Source organism: Microcaecilia unicolor, chromosome 1 (genome assembly GCF_901765095.1).
Source record: "Microcaecilia unicolor chromosome 1, aMicUni1.1, whole genome shotgun sequence".
Classification (NCBI taxonomy): domain Eukaryota; kingdom Metazoa; phylum Chordata; class Amphibia; order Gymnophiona; family Siphonopidae; genus Microcaecilia; species Microcaecilia unicolor.
The window spans coordinates 375,595,732-375,621,789 of NC_044031.1; the positions used below are offsets into that span (position 1 = coordinate 375,595,732).

General features: G+C 42.3%; 1 protein-coding gene across 1 annotated transcript in view; it reads left to right on the forward strand.

Annotated features, from left to right (window-relative positions):
* Nucleotides 1-26,058, forward strand: part of TRIO (trio Rho guanine nucleotide exchange factor) — a 905,131-nt gene that overhangs the window by 773,797 nt on the left and 105,276 nt on the right. The window contains 6 exon segments of the mRNA XM_030209962.1: nt 1,421-1,713; nt 2,338-2,508; nt 4,015-4,110; nt 9,677-9,825; nt 11,673-11,739; nt 19,222-19,325. Of these exon segments, the coding sequence (XP_030065822.1) occupies nt 1,421-1,713; nt 2,338-2,508; nt 4,015-4,110; nt 9,677-9,825; nt 11,673-11,739; nt 19,222-19,325 (880 nt within the window).

A 26,058-nucleotide genomic window follows, 5' to 3' on the forward strand; every position in this document is an offset into this window, starting at 1 on the left:
TATATTTATATAGCGCAACCAGATGCACGCAGCGCTGAACATTTGACATAGAGAGACAGTCCCTGCTCAGAGAGCTTACAATCTAGGTAAAACAGACAGACAAGACATTACGGGCAAGGGAATTACAGGGTAAAGAACAGGGGAGGAGGAGGAGGGCAATGAGTAGTGGCTAGGAGCCAAAGGCAGCAGTGAGAAGGTGAGCCTTCAGCATAGATTTAAAAACAGGTAGAGATGGAGCTAGACGTATGGGCTCGGGAAGACGGTTCCGGGCAAAAGGTGCAGCAAGATAAAAGGAACGAAGTCTGGAGTTAGTGGTGAAGGAGAAGGGGGACGACAAGAGAGACTTGCTCAGAGAGCGGAGTTCACGGGGAGGAAAGTAGGGATTACCAGGATCACCCCAATGAATGTGCATGAGATCTGTTTGCGTGCACCGACCCCATTGTATGCAAATAGATCTCATATTCATTGTGCAAATCCTGAAAACCCAACCTGGTGAGGGCCAATGTTGAACACCCCTAATTTAAAGAGACTGTTTCAAAATTTTGACATTTTCACACACAAATTTTTGGAAGTTATTGGGAAATAGGGTAGGTTTTTTAGCCAATGATTGAAAAGAGGAGAGCATGTTTTGTTACAGCTACTCCATAATCTGAGGCTTTTCCTACCCCTAAACAAAATTAAATAATTTTGTGGTGTGTGGTGAACCTTTTAAAAGCGTGAATATTGACTTGTATTTTGATTGTAGGGGGACACATTTGAAAGATGGTAATTTAGTTTACAGTTAATAAGTTATATGTTTTTTGATTTGTCAATGTCCTCAAACAGTTTTTTGTAGTTAAGAGGGTTACAACCAGAACAATTTGCCCAGGATCCCCATGCCACAGGGAGCCTCAAACCTATACGAAGTATAAAAAAAAAAAAGGCGAAACCTGCCAATAGGTTTTGAGGCCCCCCTCCCAAATTTCTACAATGAGCCCAGCAGTATCTATAACACTATAGGCCTGTGTAGGACTGCCCCTAGCTTTTGTCCCACACAGGACTCTCATGTAGGAGAAATGTCTGTGCCTCTGAACTGGTAATCCTAAGGTGCAAATCTTGAGTGCTCAATCAAAATGCAAAAACAGGAGTAATTCTTAGCCCTTTATTTATTTATATCCCACATTTTCCCACCTATTTGCAGGCTCAATGTGGCTTACATAGTACCGTAAAGGCGATCGCCAATACCGGTATGAACAAATACAGAGTGATGTTTTGGTAGAGTAAAGTTCATGTGTGACAGACACATTTGAGAATCGCAAGTAGGAAGAGTTTGTCATCTTTTCAGAAAAAATAAACTTCCTTTATATCTTCCTTTTTTCCCATGTTTCTACTTTTGTGTTTGCGAGATTTCTGTTAATGTCCCATTTGTTTTCCTTCATAGATTCCCTGTCAGTCTCTAGTAATGATGCCAGCCCCCCTGCGTCAGTGACATCGCTTCAGCCTCATATGATCGGCGCCCAGAGCTCACCCGGTCCCAAGCGGCCAGGCAACACACTGCGGAAGTGGCTCACCAGCCCCGTGAGACGCCTCAGCAGCGGCAAGGCGGATGGGCACGTGAAGAAGCTGGCTCACAAGCAGAAGAAGAGCAGGGAGATGCGCAAGAGCGCTGACGCTGGCTCTCAGAAGGACTCGGATGACAGTGCTGCCACGCCACAGGATGAAACCATCGAGGAGGTGACTAGGCCAAAATAGTAGGGCTAGGAAAACGTTTGTTGGAGGATTGTGGGTTTTATTTTTTGTGTCGAGGCTTTTTTGAGCTAATTTAGCAGACAGAAGAAAATTAAGAATCCCTCTCTCTCTTACTGATTTGATTTCCAGAGGAAGTGTTAAATTAAGAGCATACATTTAAGACTTATTTTTTAATGGATCTGTGTAAAATGTAGGAAGCTCTGAGCTATCTGTGTAGCCATGTCTCCTTCTGGAATGGACAATTACCTGAAAAACAAGGAGAGAATAGTCACAGGTGCCCTGGGCACAAACAGAAACATGGCAGCACCAAACCTTAATGAGACCATAGGGAAGAAAAATACTTTGTGGGCTAAAAAAAAGATCATGTAAAAGAATCGGATGACAGAACCAGTGTGCTGCTAGACATGTGGGAAGACAGTTAAGATCTTTTTTGACATACATCTCTGGAAGGCATTGTTGCTTTGTAAAGAGCTCCTCAGTTGCATTTCCTTTACCAGAGGAGTTCAATGTGTCCGGCAAGGTTTTAAGAGTTTAGATCCCGGTCTTGGTCTGTGTGTGTTTGAGCTGTAGTGGGAGTTAAGTGACCATCTGTCCTCATCTCTGTTGCAGAGGGGAAGGAACGAGGGGCTGAGCAGTGGAACACTCTCCAAATCCTCATCCTCGGGCATGCAGAGCTGTGGAGAAGAGGAAGGCGAGGAAGGAGCAGATGCTGTGCCATTGCCCCCTCCCATGGCAATCCAACAGCACAGCCTCCTCCAACCAGACTCTCAGGATGACAAGGTGAGAGACGTAAGACCAAGGGTTTATACTGCAGTTAAACAGAATCTATGCACAAAATACCACCATGTTAAAAAAAAAAGACACTTAGGCCCCTTAAGTGTTTTATGTGTTTTGTTTTTAATCATAGTTTATATGAACAGATTAACCCTCTGTTATACACAAAAGAGAAACAATTAGAGGCCCTTAGCCAAATGGAGACTACGTCAATCAGACTTCCATATCTGTATACAAACAGCCGGGTAGTTGATTGTAATATACTTTGTGTCCTGCTTTGTTTTGTAAAGGTGAGCTTTTATTTTCAGGTGCCAACAGAGTGCTAGATAATGTTTGCCATATGTGAATAATTCAGTCACTGCCCTGTACCTAAAGTTTAAAAACTTGGGGCCGATGCACAAAGCTTACGCAGATGTCAGCTTGAGTTGGCATGACATCTACATACAATTTTATGGGTACAGAGAAGTGTTTCATGCAAAAGATAACTAGGTGAATCCATGCAAAGAATACTGGTGCATAGCATATTAAAATGAATGCTAATGAAGCTGGAAGCTATTCCGTCCTTATGCAAAGAAGTATGTAGAAGACCATAAGGCTGAGCACAAAGCAGGAGTTTCAACACCATGTCAGAGGAGGTATAAAAGGGTTAGTTTGATCTTCTACAGCACCGTCTGGATTTAATTCCTATTTTTTTTTCTTTTTTTTTTTCCCTATGAGCATAACAATATTCACAACTTTGAGGCAGGACGGGAGGTAATGATTCTACACACAGTCTGAGCAGAAAAAAAGTCTCCTCTATGTGCTGAAACATTCTTCACATAAGTATCAGCATTTGCAGATTAGCACTTTGGCATCGTGCTAGCATTTACACACACAGGTGTGCTCACACCTGTATAAATTCTAGCATTCTAAACTTCTATCTATGTGATGCACGCATAAATGTGAGCACCTAGGTTATAGGATTTCCCCAATAGGGGATAATTCTAGAAAGTGGACTCAACATTTAAGTGGTGGTTGTGCCTGTAAATATTTAGAAGAATGGCACATTTAGGCAGAAATGCCAAAAATCTGCCTAATCTGTAAAGACACACATTATATGTTATACAACACATATTTCCGATGTAGGGGCACACATCAGTGGAGTTGCATTAGAGCACGAGTGGGACTCAAGTGCGTAATTTATACAATTGTATAAGCTACGCATGTCACTGGCTTTTAGACATGAGCACTTCGTGGCAGCTCTGATTTGAGTGCTGATGCCTAAGATATAATCATATATATATATATAACCAGTTACACTTCTATTTGATAAAGAAAAGTAGACGCCCATTTGGTGGTTCAATTAGGGAAATTATAGAAGATGGGTTTGACTGTTCATTAACATTTAAACAGGCCACTATTTAACTGCTTGTATTTTCAGGTTAAATCTATTATGATGGGTTTCAGCCCTGTTGGTTGGTTGAAGGATTGTCTTCCCTTGTTTTATCACTTTTTTTGTTTTGCCCGTTTCAGACATCCTCACGTCTGCTGGTTCGTCCATCTAGCTCGGAAACCCCCAGTGCGGCGGAGCTGGTCAGTGCAATTGAGGAGCTTGTGAAGAGCAAAATGGTGAGTAACGTATAGCCCACCACCACTGTCAATTTTCCCCTCATCTAGCCATGGCTTGTAGCCCCCTGGACAAAGTTTGTTGGTCTCGTATCTGGGTTACATAGGAGGAAGGTTAAAATAGGGTAGGGGAAATGGAAAACCTCTGGTTCTCTTGCTCTTGGTGCTGTACCCCTGGTAAGAGCCCGCTCCAGTTGATCTTGAAGCCAAAAGGAGTACAGAAGTGGAGATTTCTTTTTTGTGAAGATCAGCACATCCAACATTTCCCCATGGGAGAATTATGTGCATATCTGACAGCAAATAACATCTTTACACCACTTGTTTTTGCTGCTTGAGTAAGGACAGCATCATAGTCATGCTTTATGGAAAGTTTTTCCTGTAGTCGCAAAATGAGAGAGGATGGCATTGAAAATTCAGCATTTTATAGAAACAGAGAACATGAAAATGGATAAATTACCGTTAGACTGACCTGTTTTTTTTGTTTTGTTTTGTTGTATTTTTTTTTTTTTTAGTTTTTGTTTTTTCACTCTTCCTCCATGGTGCTTATGGCAAGTTTCAGCAAAATGTGTTTAGAATCATATAGCATTTTATGTAAATACCTCAAAGAAAACAAACCTAATAAAAATAGAGTTTTATTTATTTATTTTCTGCATTTGTGTCCCGCATTTTCCCACCTGTTCATAGGTTCAATGTGGCTTGTAGGAGTCCAGAATAAATGGAGGTTTACAGTTTTCTTGTATGTCAGATTGAGAATGTTTTATATTTGCTATAGGTAAAATTTGTTGTTTGGAGTGACGGAAACCTAGGTGAGTTCTGTCCATTGTCCTGTTCATATTGTGTTTCTAAGAGCCCTGCGTGGTTAAGTTGTTTCAGCAGAAAGGAATTTTCTGAATAGATGGACTTTCAGGTGTTTTCAAAAGATAAGCTAGTTGTCCATGAATTTTAGGTCTTTCGGTAGTGTATTCCAGAGTTTGGGTCAAATGTATGAGAAGCCTGTAGCGTATGTTGATTTGTATTTGAGGCCTTTGCATCTTAGGAAATGGAGAGTGAGCTATGATATCACTGAGTTAGTTGTGTTGCAGATATTTGATCATGTAGCCTGGTGCAAGGCCGAAGATTATTCTATATGCCAGGGAACAGATTTTGAAAGATATGCGTGCTTTGATTGGTAGCCAGTGTAGTTTTTAAAGTAGGCGGCTAGCTCTTTCGTATCGGTTTTTTTCTAGTACGAGTCTGTTTGCTGTGTTTTATGCTGTTTGTAGTTTCTTTAGGATTTGGTCTTTGTACCCTATGTAGATTCCATTGTAATAGTCCATAATGGGCTAGGACCGTGGTTTGGATCAGGATGTGGAATACATCTCTTGGGAAGTATTGTTTTAAGCGTTCAAGTTTCCACATTGTGTGAAACATTTTCTTTGTGGTGTTTGCAGCCTGAATTTCAAAGTATAAATTACGGTCTATGGTGATTTCTAGGATTTTCAGATTGAGGCAGGGAGAGATGATCCTAAGGCATTGATGGTTGTGATGCGTTCAGTGTTGTATCGGGCAGTGTGTTTTTCCCTGTTTCTTGAAGACTGATGCCAAGGCTCCCATGGTGTTCATGCTGCTCTTGAATTTGGATGTAATTTCTGATGGGTCATTTTTGAAAGGGATAAAGATTGTAATGTCGTTGGTATAGATGAATGAGTTAAAGCCATGTTTGGATAGGGATCTGGCTAGCGATACCATCATTAGGTTAAGTAATATAGGTGAGAGTGGTGAGCCCAATGGGACTCCGCATAGTGCTTTCCATGGTGGGGAGACTGCAGAGTTTGACTTTACTTGGTAAGATCTGGTGGTTAGGAAGCCCTTGATCCATGTCAGTACTTTCCCTCAAATTCCTAATTTATCGAGTATTCTTTGCAGAATTTGGCGGTCCACTATGTCAAATGCACTTGACATGTCAAACTGGAATAGGAGGATGTTTTTGCCTATTGATATTTCATGTTTGAATTTGGCCAATAGTGTGATTCGTACTGTTTCTGTGCTGTGCTGTGATTGGGATTCATGTAATATAGAGAATTTATTGATGTAATCTGTTATTTGTTTGGCTACTATACCTTCCATTGTTTTGGTTGTTAGTAGTATAGATGCAACTGGCCTGTAGTTTGTGATATCACTGGCTTTTTTTTTTTTGTGTGTCTTTAAGGATTGGTTTGAGCAGAATGTTTTGTTCTTAAATAATCCTTTAATTCAGTTGCCTGAAAAAGTTTAGAGATTAAAGAGAGAATTAAAAATAACTAAAAAGTAAAGACATAGACAATAAGAAATTAAACACCAAAGGTACAACATCAGTATACACATACCATTAAAAAAAACCACATTAAAACGGGAACCATAACAACAAGGCATCACTCAAAAGTTCATCCTCACAGTAGAAGAATGCGGGGAAAATGATACAATTATAAACAATACTAAGAACAATAAAGTGAACTAGAACCAGTTGTTACAATGCCTTTAATACAAGACTAAGACTGACAGATTGAAACAGCCATTCAAGGAAATAATTCAAATAAGCCTAGTCTCGTCTGTGCAGTTATAATCCATGTGGGGAGAAATGACAGACAAGACCCTTGTGCACAAAGTTCCAGAAATTTAGGAGGGTATAAAGTCCTTGATAAGGACAGTAGCATTGCAGAAGTACTGCCTATCTATAGAAAATAAGAAGAGGGACACCGTTAGACTGACACCTTCAATATGTTTCTCAAAACCTGGTATAAACAAGACGGTTTTAGATGCACAAGTGGCTGGGGCAGTGTATGGGAAACAAGACTATATTGTCAAGATAGCTTACATCTTTCTTTGGCAGGAGGAAGGATTCTAAGTGAAAAATTCAAGCAGTGGCTTTAGTGGGCTTAGAAGCTTCCTTTTCACAGAAATGTATTTTTAATGACTCAACAATGTAACCAAAGGTTTGAAAAAATACAGATATTGGAGGAAAAAATTATAACTATGGGTAATGATATGGCAAAAAAATGCTAAGACCTTACAAGATTGCCAACAGGTCCAAGTGAATATGATTAAGGAAAACCTTTTTCTTCAAAATAAGATTGAAATATTGGAAAACTATCAGAGGTCTAATACCCTTAGGCTTATAAATTTTCTTAAAGAATTATCAATCTCACCTCTTATAACCTTTAAAAAATATTTAACAGAGGTTTTGAAAATTCCTGTAGAGTCGCAACCTCCAATATCTAAAATATACTATATTACACCTTTTACGAAGAAAGAAATAGACCGAGGAAATAGACTTGATGAACCTGTGGAAACTTTAGATCTGAACTTAACACAAATTCTTGAGGATGATAAAGTGGGATTGACAACTGCCACACTTAAAGTAACTTTCATTTTACAGCCGGATAGAGACTGGATACTTAAGCAGTTTTTTCTAGATAGAGATAAAAATTTCCTTGAATGCAAAATAAGAATGTATCCAGATGTCTCTAAAACCACACAGAAGAAAAGGCAAGAGATTCTAAAATTGCGTCCAAAAGCATTGCAGCTGGGTGCTTTATTTTGGTTGAACTTTCCCTGCAAATGTGTTCTAAAGTTAGACTTTCTTAAATATATTTTTTTTTACTCTAAACAACTGAATTCTTTTTTGGAATCCAAGATTGCCGGCTTATCTATGCCACAGCCAAGGAATATAAGAACTTCAACGCCATGATAGCTTTAAAGATTGCTCGTACTTCAAATATTTCCTCAAATTATTACTTTAAAAGGAGTGAAGCCTGTGAAAATTGGGATTACTTTAATCAGTGGGATTTGAATTAGAGACTTAAGTATATGTATTGTTAAATAACTTCTGGTTTTTAAAAGAGAAGGAATGTATTCAGATGTATTATTTCTAGCTAATATTGGACAATAAGTATGTTTTTCAATGAAATGATTTGACTATACACCGTATTGACCTTGAAGAAGCCAATCAGATGATCAATGTGGAATAATGAATTAGACGAGTAATATCTGGGGTTAATCAGGTTAATACCACGGTTTTTGTTTTCTGTTTACTGTTTAATTGATCTCTTTAACTTGTTTCACTCTCCCTATTTAGTGGTCTAAGGAAGCGAATAGAATTACCTGACTGAAATAATTCCTACATATTACTTTCTCTGTATTTCCAGCAAGTTGTTTTATCGCTTGTAAAAATTTAAATGGTTATAAATAAAAAAAGTTTAAAAAATAATTTAAAAAAAGATTGCTCGTACTTCTTTTCTGCCACCTTTTTCTTTCATTAACTTAGCTAATAAGTATAAGTTTTTCCTATGTATTGAGGAAATTGCCTCCATATAGAGGTCTAAAGATGAGCAAAGGCAATGATATGATTTGATTATAATCTGTAATAACTAGTTTCCTTAGTTTTGTAAAGACCTATAGTCATCTATCCTGTATCAAGGTTTCTACTTGGAAAAAAATTGTAAATGTAATAAAGAAATAATTAAAAAAAAAAGAAAAATTCAAGCAGTATGTTGCCAAGTGTTTAATCTGTACAATTTGGGTGGGAGTCTAGGATGTCATCCCAGCCAAAGCAAAATGACAGTGGAGAAAATAATCAAAGAAACCATCTCAGTAACTTACTCATCTGCAGCAAGGTAAAGGAAAAAAAACTAGGCACAAAGCTACACATAACTTAAGCAGGACAACTCAAAATACAGTACGGTCTCAATTATCCGATGAAAACAGGACCAACCTGTTGTTGAATAAGTGAAAAGTCGAATAATACGGAAAACAGTGCATAAACAAAGGCATAGAGTTCCTGATTTTCATAAAACTATACCACATTCTGCAGCATGATTTGAGCACTAAACCATAATTACTGTATATGTGCTTGTTCTAAAACAAAGATTTTTTTTAATAGGCATCACTGGAGGGGGGGAGGAGTGTATCGGATATGCAAAATGGTCGGATAATCGAGACTCTACTGTAGCTAGAAAATAATGAGTGGAAATGCTTAGTCAAAGTAACAGTTCCAGAGCAGAAAGCCCTAATGCTGGAGGAGGACTTGGATGTTGTTGCTATTACAAGAGACATGGGATGCAGTCATACTAGGCTATGATTTGCCTAATCAGATAGGATGGCCCTTATTTTCGTTTGGTCTCTGCCCACTCACTGTTCCTTCTCTGATACTCTTCAAGAGGCCTCATTTACTCACAGCTGTTTGGATTGTTATAACTTACGTTACCTCTCCCTTCCAATATGTTGTGTGTCTGTATTAGATGATAAACTTCAAGAAAGAAGCAGGATCTGTCTTCTATGTGTGTGTAGTAAAGAGCTGTATATTCCTGGCAGCACTAAACACTTAACCTGGCATTGTTAGCTTACATTTTTGGGAAGAGGAGGAGATGATAGAGGGTTTGTGTAAGGAATTTATCTGTCTATGCAGTAGAAGGTGGTATAGATTTTCAAAATGAAATGTCCACAGAAATCTCTTGCACGCTGTTATGTGCTTCAGCATGTGTTGGAACACAGAACACTTTCATGCACAATGCGAATATTAACAAAGGGGACTTCGTATTTTCTTCATTTTTAGGCGCTGGAGGACCGGCCAAGCTCCTTACTTGTAGACCAAGGTGACAGCAGCAGCCCGTCCTTCAACCCTTCTGACACATCCCTACTGTCCTCGTCTTCCCCCATTGATGAGATGGAGGAGAGAAAGTCCAGCTCCCTGAAGAGACGACAGTAAGGCTTCTGCTAACTTATACGCTAACAAGGAACATTTTTCCCCTCCTCAGTCTCCAAGGAATGTCATTTGCCGTTGCTGAAATGTTGATCTGAGCATGAGGAGCCAATTCATTACTTTGTTGCAAGTAGATGTGTGGGATATTCCCAGTGATTGGTGCTAGCCTCTTTGTTGAGGGGAGAATCAGAGGAGAGGAAGAACTGGTGACTAAACAGAAAATTGTAGCACCCCACCTTCTCTAGATTTTATTGATTCCACAACTCCTGCACCTGTGCAAATAACTTAAAAGGGGGTGGGGATGGGGGTGGCTGTGAACATGCACTGGCTCAGTTTTTGCTGTCCCTGCCTGCTGCTAGTTCACAGTAAAACTAGGGGTATAGGCTTTCCCATCAAAGACTAGGCTTATTTGATAGTTAAAACCACCCCTGGTGTTTAATAATTACTTTTTAAAAAATGGTGTATACTACTTACACACAGTTTGTTTAGTTGTTCACCAACCTTTTATTGAGAAATCTTTGGTGTTTATCTCCAGTAACTTTCATCAAATGAAAGAGAAATACTCTTGCATTTAAAAAGCATAATAAAAATTCTTCCTTTTGTCACGTTATACTAATCACAAAAAGTAATTCAGACTTTGTTTTTACTGAAATCATTTTTCTTCCACCTCCCTTTGTTACTGAAAATGGTCACCCTTAGTGGCATTTTCAGGTAACTTGGGTCAACTTCTCCAACTTTGATGGAAGGCTCCTGAGACATCTGTCTTGTTTATGGTGTAAGAAGCAATAACATTTTAAGCACATCAAGAGGATGGAAAGAGGTTCCTGGAAGTTCCCAAAAAGACAGAAGACTTGTAACAGAGACTTACCATTTTAGGAGCTCATGCGTTGTATGGGAGCAAAACAGAACAGGGTGAGAATATGATAGAAATACTCATATATTTACTTGACCTAATAAAGTTTAGGAAGGTATCATTTCCAGAGGGAAAGAACAGCATAAGGAAAGGTGTCATGATGATAAGCAAGAGGGACAATCAATAAAAATATGAAGAAATAACTACTTAAAGAGTGGTGGATGCCAGGAGTGACCTACTAGTCAGAGTAATAGTAAACAAACCATGATAGATTTCAATTATACTTAGGAGAAATACAGGATGTAGGCCAGGGAGTAGAAGCAAAGTAGAGACACAGGAGTGTCTGGGTGTTCTGGATGCATATGCTGGGAAAGGTGGATGACCCGAGTGAGCTGACAGTTTACATGCACCAGCTGGTAGTGCAACTGCATCAAGCTTCCAGGGAGGAGTAAATGGCCAGTCTGCATGGAACAGTGATAAGATCTGGATATAATGCAGGGAACCTAGCATGGGTCATAGAATGACTCGGCCACACTTCCCTGTTAAGAGCAAAAAGGGCAAGTGGCAGTCTGCCAAAGAATGTTAAATTTGTAGAGTTGCCAACAGCTACTACCATTGCTGATCTTATTACAAATTTAGATGAAAGTATTGGACGATCAGAGATGCATGCCCCTTCTATCTCATAAGGGCTCCAACCACCTTATTTTGAAATAAGGTGGTTGGAGCCCTTAAGCAGTATCGGTAAGACAAATGGTCCCTTATCTGTCATATTTACTGTTAACCCTTCATACCACTCTGTGACTGGCAGAGATAAACACTACTGGTTGCTACTTTCCCTCAAGTATATTGTCTGCATGATGATCTTGAATCTTGCTTTTCTCAAAGGAGAGCAGGCTGCATTTCTTGCATCTGAGCCATGGGCCCAGCCTGTAAAGTGATATTTTTTTGAACAGTTTCGATTGTGTTTTTATATGATTTATGTTTTCTGTCTTTTAGTTATGTTTTGCAGGAATTAGTTGAGACAGAGCGGGACTACGTACGGGACCTGGGCTGTGTGGTTGAGGTGGGTGTGTGGGAGTTTTTTTTTTGTTTATTCTGCTGCTTTTCCTGTATATAGCACTCGGAAAATCAGTAGTGATGAAATGCTTCCTGTGAGCAGCTGAGGCAGTGCAGTTCACAGCTCTAAGTTGCAGGACCACGTGATCTCAGAAGGAGAAAATTAGCTTTTTCAATTCAGTCATACTGAAATTTGGGGATTAACATGTACCAAGAAATTCTTGTGCTTTTCTTGGCAGCGAGTTAGCATCCCTGCTGTACTGCTGAACCCCTTATAACCAGCATCAAAACTTCTTTTTCTATAGCTCAGATTGCTTAAAGGAAGGATGAAAAAGATACAGTAGAATCTCAATTACTCAACCTTGGGTTATTCTGACTGACAGTTGATAATTAGTCTCTACCCCCTCCCCCACCATACTGAACACATCCCTTCCTTCCTTCCCCCTAGATCTCTCCCAGTGCCTCTCCACCCATCCACCTATAGGCCCCCCCCCCCCCCCCCCCCCCCCCCGGCCTATCTCACAAGACCTGGTGGTCCAGTGTAATCAGGGCAGGAGCTTTCAAAATGGGCTGCTGCAACCTTTTTCTATTCGGGGGAGAAGGGAGGGAGGAATACACAGTTTGGCAGCAGCGGAGAAGAGGAATCACTGTTTCCATTACGTAGCTTCTCACTATTCCAGAACCTGTGGGATAGTTGTGTCCATCAACCAACAACTGGAGATAGAGAACTTAAATCTGAGCTGAGACATATCTCTCTTGTCATCCAGTCCAACTCCTCATTTTTTTATATCTCCAGCAGATGGATGGACACACTTTTCAGCCTCTGGTTCTGAGTGATTTGCTCCTGGTCCAGTTGGTCAACTGGTCTCCAGTAGAGCTTTGTAGGTGGCTTGAGTCTGCAGAGTCTTATCTGGAGGTCTTCAGATCCCTGTCCACAGTGCACCATGAATTTACTACTTCCCTCACTTCACCTTTCTCCTGTTTCCTGTGGAGCTCTCCTTTTCTAGCACAACAAACTTAAAAAAGAAAGGAGAAGGGAAAAGGTTTGGTGGAGAGAGTGGGACAGAGTATCAGTCCTGAGCTGTTCTCATCTGTAGTAAGACTTGTAGAGACTGTGAGCTTGGTGAGAGCAGCCAGCAGTGGTATGTCCATCTAAAGTTTGACTCAGAACCACTTGGACGGCTGCAGGTTCTACTTGGTGCAGGGGAGGAATCCTGACTCACTGTATGGGACATGTGCTGCGCTGGTAACGGGGTGAATAGTGACTCCTGCAGAGGCAATTAAGCGGTGTTCCCACTGTGGGACCCACCGACGAGCATCAGGGTGTTGCAGTGTGTGCAAGCCGGGAATCCTGCAGGATGTGGAGGAAACTGTCGGTTTCAGCACATCTTCAGATTCGGCACAGCATCCAAATATGCCAGGGTCATCGGGCTCTCTGAAAGAGCTAGCGTGCAGTTTGATGCAGGAGAGCACACATGCAGTGTAGCTGCCATTTTACAGCCTCAGGGCCCAACAAAGCATTCAGCTACATCGTGATCTTTGGTTTTCTCCAGAGTTTATATTGCTCTAACACCAAGCCTATTTACTGAAGCAGGGACAGACAGAGTTAATGCAAGGTGCTTCAGTTTCTCGTCCTGCTGCCCTTCTGGCTTTTATGAGATCTCATTTGGCCTCCAGGAGTGGGCAGTGTAAAATAATTTGCATGTTCCCACCAATTATCTCGACCTCATATTCCCCCAGACTGCCCCTACAGAGTCGAGGAATTAACAAACTCCATAATCAGAAGGACTCACTGGGATCTAAGAAGATAGTTTATTACAATCTTACCAAAGGCAGTACAGGCAAATTAGGCATTCATCTCTGGTACATGATGGAACACCGCTTCACACAGCAGGTGCAGTCTGATCTCTCTCCCCAGCCTTCCGCACTCTGGAGTCTGGACCTCTGCCCTCTGGAGTCTCCTGTAGCCTTCTGCAGCCTTCTGATGCCCTGGGTAGCCTTCTGATCTAATACCCTTTAGGCTGCCCTTTTTATACCATTCTGACCCTATTCATACCAGTGGACCCTAACTTTCTCACCAGAGCTCTTTGGCCCTTATCAGTTGATAAGAATGACTTCACATGTTCCCAAGCTCTAAGTATAAACAAAATATGTTCAGGACAACATCTGTGAAGAAATGACTTCACAGGTCATTCTGCCCTCCTCATCTCCCCCCCTGGATGATCTCATCCGGGGTGCAGCTGACCCAGTACTATCTTCATGAAGCCAAAACATCTTTGCTCGTGATGTCTTGTAGGTGCCAGTCTTACTTATTTGTTTATAGAGTAGATTCCCCCATACCTGTCAGCTCTCAATTACCTCATTTCAGCACTTGCCACAGTGAAATGTAACTCGTGTCAGAAGTGATCTTTGATTTTTACAGGCCTAGTTCTTAGCCTGAGCCATTGACCTGTATTTCATGCAACTGACAGCATATTTCTACAGCAGGTGAGGCTATCTCTGCTTCTCTCTCCTTTCTGACGTGGCCTTGGTCTATTTAGAGGAGCCATCACTGAAGGAGCCATTAGAGGAGGGAGATGATCTGAAAGTACTGAGGTTGTTTCATAAAGAGGAGCATAGTACCCTTATTTCTGAGGCACGGGCGGTACTTTCCATTGAGGAGCCTTCTGCTTTGGTGTCAGGCGTTCCATCTTTGTTGATCAAGAGGGGGCTTAAATGTCCTCCTAAGGCCTTCCTGATGCATCCAGATATTTAGGACCTGATTGTAACAGAATGAGTCTTACCAGACCTGGAGCTAAGTGTGGGAAGAGCTATGGCTCACCTCTACCTGTTAGTTCTGGAGGAGAAAGATAAACTGCAGTTTCCCAGGCTGAGCTCCCTGATTATGACAGTGGCTAAGAAGACCACCTCACTGGTGGAAGAGGGCATTGCCTTAAAAGACCTACAGGGTAGGAAGCTAGTAGGCTGACTGAAACAAGCCTTTGAAGTGGCCTCTTTAGGCCTTCAACGACAGTGTGCAGCTTGTTCATGGCAAGAGCATGCCTAAAAAGGCAGCTGTCGGCATCACAATACAGGCACCATAACGCCCAGCTGGAAGTGGGGTTGGCCTACTTGGTGGATACAGCACATTAGCAACTTTGGTTGCGACATTGGGCAGCGGATGCAGCATCAAAGTCATGTAGTTAAACTGCCCTTTCAGGGCAAGTGGCTATTTGGAGAAGATCTCAGTAACTTGGTGAAAAAACTGGGGGAAACTAAACCACAGTGGTTGCTGGAGGATAAGACAAAAGCCTCTAGTCGTCCATCTTCAGGGGGCTCTCAATTTCAAGACAGCAGATGGTACCAGCCTGGCCATCAGCAATATGGTCAGAAGTCCCGCTTTCAGACACGCCAATCTTCCTTTTGTGCAGACAGGAATTCCTCCTCTCAGCTAGAGCACCCAATGCCTCCAGAGCTTTGCAGTGATGTAAGGCTGGTCCACTCTTTTCTTCTTCCTGTGGGAGGACATCTTCAGGAGCTTTGGGAGGAGTGGGCCAAAATCACATCAGACCAGCAGGTGCTGGATATTCTTACAGAAGCTTACAAGTCACTCCTCTCTTTTTGCATTCTCCTTGTTGAAAAGGAACCAAGGTGGTAGAGGTTCAGGCCACCATAGATTACTTGCTGGTGCTCCTGGCCATTGTTCCAATTCCCCAAGCCGAACAGGGACAAGGCAGATACTTCATCGTCTTCATTGTCCCAAGGAAGGAAGGCACCTTTCTTCCAGTCTTAGATCTCAAAGGTTTAAACCACTGCCTCTGAGTGTCCTGCTTTCACATGGAGACATTAGGAGCAGTCATAGCCTCGGTTCAAGCAGGAGAATTTCTCACCGCCATCAAAGGAGGCATATTTGCATATAGCTGCTGCATCAGAGGTTTCTATGTTTTATGATGGTGGGCTGTCTCTTCCAGTTCAGGGCTTTGCTCTTTGGTCTTGCCATGGCTCCAGGAACATTTACCAAGGTTATAGTGGCAGCCATCCTTCTGTGCCAGGTAATCAGAGTTCACCCGTATCTCAACGGGTGGCTCATTTGTGCATTGCTGTGGCGACGACAAAGTTGTCCATCTTCTGCAGTCGGGTTGGGTGATAAATTTTGAGAAGGACAAACTAACTCCATCGCAGACATTGGAGTATCTGGGTGCTGTATTTGACACAGCAAAAGAGAGGATCTTCATCACAGAGTGCAGGAGGTCAAAGATGGCTCAACAGATTTATCTTCTCAGTCAAGTCAGGGTCTGGTACTACGTCCAGGTTCTGGAGTCAATGAAGGCGACGATGAAAGTGGTGCCATGGGCAAGGGCTCATATGCAGCCATTACAGGAATCTCCTTTCAGCTGCTGGTTTCTGATGTCACAGAAGTACAACCTTTGTCTTCCTCGGACACTGGTTACCAGATGGACTATGCATTGGTGGTTGTCCCCCAGGAATTCAACTGTTGGAGCTCCCTTTCTGATAACACAATCGGAGATGGTAACAACAGACACCAGCAAGTCGGGTTGGGGAGCTCATTACACGTTCCATCTGGTCAGAACAGGAATCTGTGGTCAATAAATCACTTGAAGCACAGGGCAGTGTGAAATGCTTTACTGTGACTTTCTGGCAGGGGCCGCGGTCCAAGTTTTCTCTGACAGTGCCACGGCGATGGTTTATATCAACAAGCAAGGCAGGACCAGCAGTTTATCCAGTGGTAGTGGAGGCGGACTCCCCCATGAGTTGGACAGAGAAAACCATCTCTGCTTGTCAGCAGCTCACATCGTTGGGCCCTTAAATGTGGAGGCAGAGTTATTCAACAGGCACTCCTTGGACCTGGGAAAACTGTCCAGCCAGGGTTTTCAGCTGATAGTGTACTGATGGGGTTCTGTGCTTCTGGACTTGATGAAAATGAAAAGGACTGCCAAAGTGCCCAAGTTCTTTAGCCATTAGAAAGAACTGGGCTGGATGGTGATCGATGCCCTAATGCATCCCTGGCTGGATACACATCTACTGTATGTCTTCCCTCCTTGGCCCATGATAGGCCATGTGTTAAAAAGGATTGCATTGCACCCGGGTCGAATAATTCTCATAGCCCTGGATTGGACGTGGAGACGGATCTGATTTGACTGCTGGACAGGGTTCCTCTCCTTCTTCTATAGGTACATGGCCTACTGAAGCAGGGTCTGGTTCTCATGGAGGATCCGTGCCTTTTTGGTCTTACGGCTTGGCAACTGAATGGTCTTGGTTGAGATGAAAAGGTTATTTTGCTTCAGTCATTGCTACCTTTGCTTCAGGCTCAGAAGTGCTCTACATCCATGGCATATGTGAGGGTGTGGAGGACATGCAAGAACCAGTGTTCTGAGCACTGACTTTCTCCCTTCACTCCTCAGATCATGCACACCCTAGTGTTTCTCAAGACAAGTTTTCAGAAAGGGTTGGCACTGAATTCCCTAAAAGTTCAGGTTGCAGCTTTGGCCTATTTGAGGGGCTGACTGCAGAAGGCATCTCATGCAGCTCACCCGGATATCATTTGATTCTTCTGAGGAGCAGGCCACATGTGACCACCCTTTCTTACACCGTGTCCAGAGTGGAACCTTAATTTAGTCCTTCGGGCTTTTCAAATCTTCTTTTTGAGCCACTCCAGAAGACGTCTTTGTTCATCTTATGGTAAAGACCGTGTTCTTGGTGCCTATTGTGTCGGCAAATAGGGTTTCGGAACTTCAGGCTCTCATGTCAGGAATCTTGTTCTTCACTGTTCAAATGCAGAATTCTCCCTGCGCATGGTTCCTTCCTTTATTCTGAAAGTGGTATCAGCACTTCATCTGAACCAATCTGTGGAGCTTCTGTTTGCAGAGAGGACGAAGAAGCTCAGTATTCTTTCTTGAAGCTTCTGAATATGCATAATGTCCTCATTAGATATCTGGAGTAATGAATGAGTTTCACAAATTGGACAGACTGTGCTTTTTGGTGTAAACAGAGGCTTGACTTTATGGCTTCCAAGCCCACAATTGCTAGATGGCTGAAGGAGGCTGTTGTATTATCTTATTTGTGTGCGGGGATTCAGGCTCCTTAGGCCTTTCAGGCTCATTCTATGAGCCATACTGCGACATCCTGGGTGGAGACTACCTTACTGTCTCCAGCAGATATTTGCAAGAAGGTGACATGGTCAACGCTGCATACCTTTGCCAAGCACTACGAGGTGGACGTTGTGATGCTCTTGGAACTCAGTTTTGGGGCTTCAGTCCTCAGTGCGGCAGCACCAGAATCCCACCCAGTCTAGGGATTGCTTTGGAACGTGCCACAGGCTCTGGAATAGTGGGAAGCTACGTAATGGAAGGAGAAATTAGTTCTTACCTGATAATTTTCTTTCCATTAGTCCTTCCCACTATGCCAGAGGCCCACCCCAAGGTTTCTGAGATATTTAGATGGTGCAAAGTAAGGGTCAAATAACTGTTACCTTGCATGTTGCTTCCTGCATATCTCTTGTCCTCTACAAGTTTTCCAGAGATGAAAGCAGTCCACACGTGTTTGCTCACCTAGTTAGTGTTAGGTTAATGAGTTGTTTAAGGTTATTGTGTTTGTTCCGAGTCTCTCCTTACTGTTTGTCTACTTAAATACTGAGGAGCTGGACTGGATGCCAAGAAAGATGTCTCAGCTCAGTTTTCAGTTCTACATCTGCACCTGCTGATTGATGGCTACTGTCCCACAGATTCTGCAATAGTGGGAAGGACTAATGAAAAGAAAATTATCAGGTAAGACCTAATTTCTCCTTATAGTAAAGCCTGTATTATTGGACATTTCGATTATCTGGCAACTTGTCGGTCCTGTTTAATTTGGATAATCAAGAGTCCACAGTACACACACACAAACATCTCCAATCCTCATATATATATGTTTGAGTAAGGAAGTCCTTTCTCAGAAAAGCCTTGTTAGAACCAGTCTGATCAGGGGCATTGATACAGAGTCAGTTCCATAGAACAGAGCGCTGTAAATCTGGCTAACAAATGCTGGCCTGCACTCTCTTCCTGTGTATTTCATATGTAGTAACATATCACATCTGTACGTGGCGGAATGCCACACCTAAGAAATCACTAGGTGTAAGATGTTTATTTACATTTACTTTGTATCTACTAAGCCTTTTTTCCTTTTGTAGTCAAATAGTACATGAACTTAAAGTGGTAGATTTTCCTGTTCTTTGCAGAGCTGAAAATTGCAGAGAGTGAGAGAACGGGGATAGGGAACGCTAAACATTTCCACTTGTCCATTTGGTCAAAACCAGCATGCCTGTTGAAGAATTGGGTTCTGTAAATATCAGAAGGGTTTTGATTGCTGCTGCTTCTGCAAGACTTGACCGCTCTTTATTCATACTGCTTGTTGTGTTCTCTTGGGGGGAAACCACTGGTCCCACTCTATTTTAATGCTTTTTAATGTCCACTAAGGTGTTAAAAAGAAAATAAGCATTACTGAATCTTTGCAGGGCTACATGGCACTTATGAAGGAGGACGGGGTCCCTGATGACATGAAGGGAAAAGACAAGATTGTATTTGGCAATATTCATCAGATCTATGACTGGCACAGAGAGTAAGTACATCCAGCCTAGGAGATTTGTGCTGCTGTTCTGTGAAATTACAAAATAGAAGACCGTGGTCTTAAGACTAGAAGGACTATGCAATAAATAAGGTCAGTTTTAGTTTGGCATCAAAACAGTAGAAATATATCTTGACTCTCCTGTATTTTGTAACTTGCATATATATATACAAGTACTGTGGAAGTAAGTTGCCTTGCCTAAGTAGGAAGAAAAGTGATAGCATCACCCTCCTGCAAGCCACAGGTGGCTATGGTTCAGCTCTGGGAAGCACACTATCTTAAACATTTGTCAGCAGATTTAACTAATTCCCATATAAAGATGAAAATGCTACCTTTAGTTGTGCCTGTGAACAAATATTAACCAAATCAAAGGAAATTATAATTTCTCCTCAAATTAAGCTGGCTAAATTCAAAGAAAACACTGACCATCTGAGACACACTGAAGTAGGCATTTTTACAATGAGACTAAGCAAATATGTGAATGAAGCATGCCGTTCTCTTGTCCTCACCCTTCAGCTGCTTAGGGTTTTATCAAGTATAGATGGGTTACCATATTGAATATTTCGGTTCCCTTTTCTTTGAGGAAGAGGGTATTTCCAACCAAGTTCAGCATGGCAAGACAGAGAAACTTAGAAAATGAAGGCAGATAAAGACAAGTGGCTTTCCAGTCTGCCTATCCATCATATCTACTATCCCTTAGAGATCCTAGGTACTTCTCCCAAGTTTTTTTGAATCCAGATATGATCTTTGTCTCCACCATCACCACCAGGAGGCTGTTTCATGCATCCACCACCCTTTTCATAAAGAAGTATTTCCTTAGGTTATACCTGAGTCTAACCCCTTTCACCTTCATCCTGTGTCTCTTCATTCCAAAGATTCCTTTGACTTGAAAGAGATTCACCTCCTGTGCATTTATGCCACGGAAGTATTTTTAAATGTCTATCATATCTCCCCTCTTCCGCCTTTCTTCCAAAGTTTACATACTGAGATTTTTAAGTCTGTCCTCATATGTTTTATGATGACCATTGACCATTTAGTAGCTGTCCTCTGGACCAACTCCATCCTGTTTATATATTTTTGAGTTCTGGTCTGAATATAGACCATAGATTCTCTATAGCCCATTTCTCCCTCCCAGAAGTAGAATCCGTAGACTGTCCCTTGTTCAGCTATAAGACCTACCCATGAGAATAACAGATAAGAACCTGGCCCTTCTTTATCATTACAAATGGCAGAGGCACCTTTTTGTGCTTTATTATTATCATGTTTTCATATTAGAGTTCCTGAGGAAGTTTTGACGAAACCCTGCAGAGTTGGCCTCTTTATGACTTTTGAAGAGAGTACAAACATTTCTTTGTGAGGATAGCAGAAACGTGGATACGGTCCTCACAGAGAAAGGAAATATTGTGGAAAAGATAAAAACAGAGCAGCAGCGAGACCTCATCCTGTTGGAATGTAATGTGAAAGACTGCAAGAGAACAATTCATTGCATAACCAGGAGAGGACCTATTGACCACTATACGATAAGTGCCTCGCTGTAAATTTTCAGTATTGTGGACCTCTTTTGGTCACTTTTGAAAAAATTTTTTGTTTGAGGTTGAATGGAAAATTAATCGACTTCGACACTTCAAGATTATTTTTAGAAATTGGTTATTAGATTGTTCACTATTTGGTGATTAGAATATCATTTTGTGGTTTTGCTTACACATAAAAAATTAGAATCATTGGAGAAGTTCTATGATTGAGAAACTTATCCACCCTTAGAGATATAAATCACTTGCGTGTAGTCTCGCTTGGGTGAGTCAATACTCTGGGAACTCTCCTAATCTATACACAAACAAAAATATTGTTTGTGGATTATTAACATTAGAAGTGTCTGGTTGATGCTCTGTTTATCATTTCATTCCTTTTTTGTTTCTCTGGTTCTTTTTGATACGCCTTCTTTATCATTAGCAGCAGATGGAATCCAGAGACTTATGGGTTGTGACCATCTACCAGCAGGTGGGCATAGCATAGCACTAAGCTGAATTCTGTCATATAGGATGGTGTGCTCCTTGATCAGTTAATACACCTCTGTTTCCAGGTGGATGGTGTCTCACAAGCTCCTGGTTTCATTGCTGGAAGCTCCTGTTCTGGTTTTTCTGGTTCAGTAGAGCTAGGGGGTGCATTAGCTGAGTGGTGCAAAATAACCGGAGACGGCGTATGTGGAAATTCAATCTTTATTCAGTCGAAAACACTGTAACACACTCAATTCTGACTCGACACAGCTGTGTTTCAGCGAAAAAAGTGCCTCTGACAAACCGCTACATAGAAGAAGTCTTAAGACTATGGTCTTCTATGTAGCGGTTCGTCAGAGGCACTTGCACGCTACAGAGATTTTTCTCGACACAATATTGGATGATAGTCATACCTGATACAACTATCATCATAGAACTGATGATCAAATATACACCATTCACTGTATCTCATAAGACTCCTGATGAAGGCGTGTTTTTTCGCCGAAACACAGCTGTGTCGAGTCAGAATTGAGTGTGTTACAGTGTTTTCGATTGAATAAAGATTGAATTTCCACATACGCCGTCTCCGGTTGCTTTGGAAGAGCCTACCTTTCCTACTCCTCACTTTGCGCATCTTCTTGCATAGGATTCCAGTGTACCTCCACCCTTGTGGTGGTTTTTCCCCTTCTTGGCTGAGTGGTGCCAGCTTTGGGGGAGTCTTACTTGGTGGTACCAGTTCTCTACCCCACCCATTCCCCCCCTACCACCACCACCATTCCACAACCCCACCACTACTTGGAAGCTACTAATGAGTTCCAATGGTCAGATCATCTTTTCATTCTTTCAGGACCAAATCAAGGTAATGCGGCATCCAAAGCAACCACTGTGTTATTGGATTAAAGAGGCTATAGCATCTTCTAGTCTTCTTTCCGGTTAGCAGCCTCCATCTTCTCTCTGAGTTCATTCTACCTGAGCTTTATCAGTATCCTGGGCAGAATCAAAATTTATTTCGCTGGAGGAACTATGTTGGGCAGCTATGTGGTCATTTCTGCATACTTTTGCTAGACGTTATCTGGGCGAGTTTCCCACTCTCAGGTTATTCCCCAGTGATTTCTAGGACACTAGGGCCACGCTCCCAGGAGTCTCACAGTTCCTTAAAAGCACCCATAGACCTATACCACAAACCACCAGGATTCTTAGTGCAGGACAAAAGAGCTAATATACTAACAGGTTTATTATCACAGAAATAGCAGATAAAACTAAATCAAGACTGGGCCACAATCTTCAAACTTAAACAGAGACAAAACAAAATTCCTATTTCTATCCAGTCAATACAACCCCACAACAGAACAAATCTTCACATGCAACCAAAAGACATACCAAATTGAAACACAACTAACAATATTAGGAATCATTATAGACAAACACATATCCCTCGAAAATCAAGTCTCAGCAGTCACAACAAAGAGCTTTAAAACATTATGGAAAATAAGAAGGATCAGAGACTACCTTCCTAGACAATCCTTCCATCTAATAGTATAATCGCTGATTCTGTCCCAGCTGGACTACTGTAATGCAGCATACTTAGGGTGCATAGAAAACGTAATAAAAATCACTGCAAACCGTACAAAACACAGCAGCAGGACTGATATTCAGAAAATCAAAATATGAAAGTGCAACCCCACTACTGGCAATGCTACACGGGCTTCCAGTCAAGGCCAGATTGTTCTTCAAACCTTGCAGTATCATTTTAAAAATACAGTTTGGCATGTCCCCTGAATACATGCTAAACTTGATTGAACTGTCGCTGAGCAACACAAGTCCAGAAACCAGAAGCTATCTATTATTCCACCTGCCTAGCTGTAGAAACATAACTTATAAATCCATCTACACAGCCAGATTCCGCTACCTGGGTTCTAAATGATGGATTCCTAAGTCAATAAGAAGCTTCACAGAGTACCTCCAATTCAGGAAAGAACTGAAAATCTACCTGTTCGAGAAATATTATGATTAACAACTCATCACACATAACGCACTTTGTCCAACACTGAATGTAAAGTAGAAAATACAGTGATTGTCTCATCACACATAACGCACTTTGTCCGACACTGAATATAATGTAAAGAAGAAAACACAGTGATTGTAATGTAATGCTAAGTACAAAGAATGTAACTTCTCCTAAACAAAAAAATGTAAGCCACATTGAACCGAATCCTGTTTTTGGATAATTGTGGGATATAAGAACAAATAAATAAATCAAAGTGAAACAGTGAACAAGGAAAAAATAAAGGTGAAATCAGCAAGCAATAAAAGGTAACTGAATAAGTATCAATACTAAAGCTATCTAAACATTTTGTCACTACCTGGGGAGTTTCTGGAAAATAACTGCTCACAGGTCTGAACAGGGTCTCAGGGCATAGATGTTCACCTTCTGCACTCCCTAGCTGAGATGGGAGAAAATCCAGTATCTCCAGGGCCAATCTGATCCCAGAGCACCAACTTTGAAAATATCTGTCCGGTGGCACTGCAGGTCAGGGCTGCCGAGAGCCGGGCCCGGGACAAGGCCGCCCCGGCCCCCCCCCCATCCGAGGTCGCCGCCCACCCAAGATCGCCGGGCCCCCCCGCCGCCCACCCACCCGAGGTCGCCGGGCCCCCCCGCCACCCGCTATCGGGCCGGGCCCTCGGAACTAACCTTAAGCCTCCTTTCACTTTGCAGCAAGCAGCGGCAGGGCAGACCTCTCCTCCTTCCTTCCGTGCCCCGCCCTCGCGGATGTTACGTCAGGCGAGGGCGGGACATGGAAGGAAGGAGGAGAGGTCTGCCCTGCCGCTGCTTGCTGCGAAGTGAATGGAGGCTTAAGGTTAGTTCTGGGAGTGACGGAGGGCGGGCCAGGCGGCGCCGGGCCCCGGGACTTTTGTCCCCCCTGTCCCCCCCCTCTCGGCGGCCCTGCTGAAGGTTATCTTCCCACGGGCTTAAACTGAAGAGGAAAACATCCTTTTCTGCAATAGCTTTAAAAGAGAAAACAAATGCCACCTGCTGAGCAAACAAAAGAAATAAAGTGCATGAAAAAATTAATACAGTTCACATGCTTGAAAACCCTCTGTTTCACCACACTGGCTTATATGTCATAGTTCAGTTTAGTGCTCTCTATGTCCATCAGCTGGTAGATGGTCACAACCCATAAGACTCTGGGTTCATCTTCTGTGACTAAAGGAAAGAAAATTATTAGGTAAAACAGAATTTTTCCTTCCTTAGTGTCCATACCAGACCAGTCCAGACTGTTGGGTTATGCCCATCTACCAGTGGATGGAGACAGAGAAATAAAATAATTCCTGTGATTTGCCCCCCAAGAGTGTCATGCAATGACGGATTGATAAGTATTTTCTGTCTCCAAGCGTATGATAAATGGACTGTACAGCTCTGCTCTGGTGCTTTCCATCCAGCTCCTGGCCCATTAGTACTGGACCTCATTTGAGCAGGGGGTTTCCTAAAGGTCTAATTTAGCTCCCTATTTAATTTGCCTGGAAGATTTGGTCAGAGCTGGGTGACGCTTGGTAGGGCTGATTCCCCCCCCCCCCCCCCCCCCCCCCCCAACACACACCTTCTGTATGCTGGTGTGTCGCTGGTCTTCAAACTCTTTTAAAAACTCAGAAGGCTGACAGGATTCCTCATTTCTGAGGTTCAGTTTCCTGCCATCATGATGATAATTTCATGCAATTGTTGGGGAGGTAAGTGCTTTCAACAGCTCCTTCGGGTACTGCTTCTTTCGCAGCATTGCCTTGTTGGGCTTTCTAACAGTTATCAGGAGAGTGGGGACGTCGACAGTTTCATAAGTCTCTAGTCCCACCAGTAGCATTCTTTTGCTTTCTCTGGTGAAGTGTTTGCCGCAGACAGAATTTTTTTTTTGAGTAGGTTTTGCCTTGTTAGATTTTTCCTGTTGTGCCCCCCTATGGGTTGCTTTTCTTTTAGGCTCTGTTCTCCCTCGTGATGCGGCTCCCTTTGATTTTGCTGCTGGATTGTTTGTTATGAGTGTTCCTTCTTTGCAGGCTTACATTTTTGAATATTTTCGGTAGCTACCATCAGCAATATCCTTAATGGTGTAATTGGGGGTGGGAATCTTTTTTTCCCTCAGCTGTTTCTGTATTTTAGCACTCTAGTGGTGCAACCACTGTTTCTTTCCCAGTTTTATTTCAGTATTGCTCTATGAGCACTTCTTGGAGGGGGGGGGCTACGGGTGTTTTCCTCTTACTGCATATTAGTTGTGGAGGCCTTGTGCCTTCCCGTTCTTTTTCATCAGTGTCCTGAAAGCCTTGTTCCTTCGCTTGCGGTTTCGTACAGCTTCTTTATGCCGACGACTTCAGATACTAACTTCATTTCGTGAGCCTTTTCTTGGCTGTGCAAGTTTCTGTTCCGAGCTCTTAGTCTTCTTGATTTGGTTAATAAATAAAAGATGCAACACATTTTAACCACATAGAGCTTTCTTACCTCGGGAATTGGCTGTTTGCCCAAGATAATTAATTTTCCCCTGGGGCCGTCAGGAGTTATAGCACTCTTTTTCTCAGTTGAAATTAAGACTGTTAGTACAGCTGTTTGGTGATAGCTAAGTGAGTCCAGTCCTTTTCACTATGGGCATTCTCTGAATACAGAGGGGAATGTTTACTTCAGTGGTTCTGTTCTGCAAATGTCGGCATTATGCTTTCCCAGCTCCAGTTGTCATCTGCTTCTTTTTTCAAGC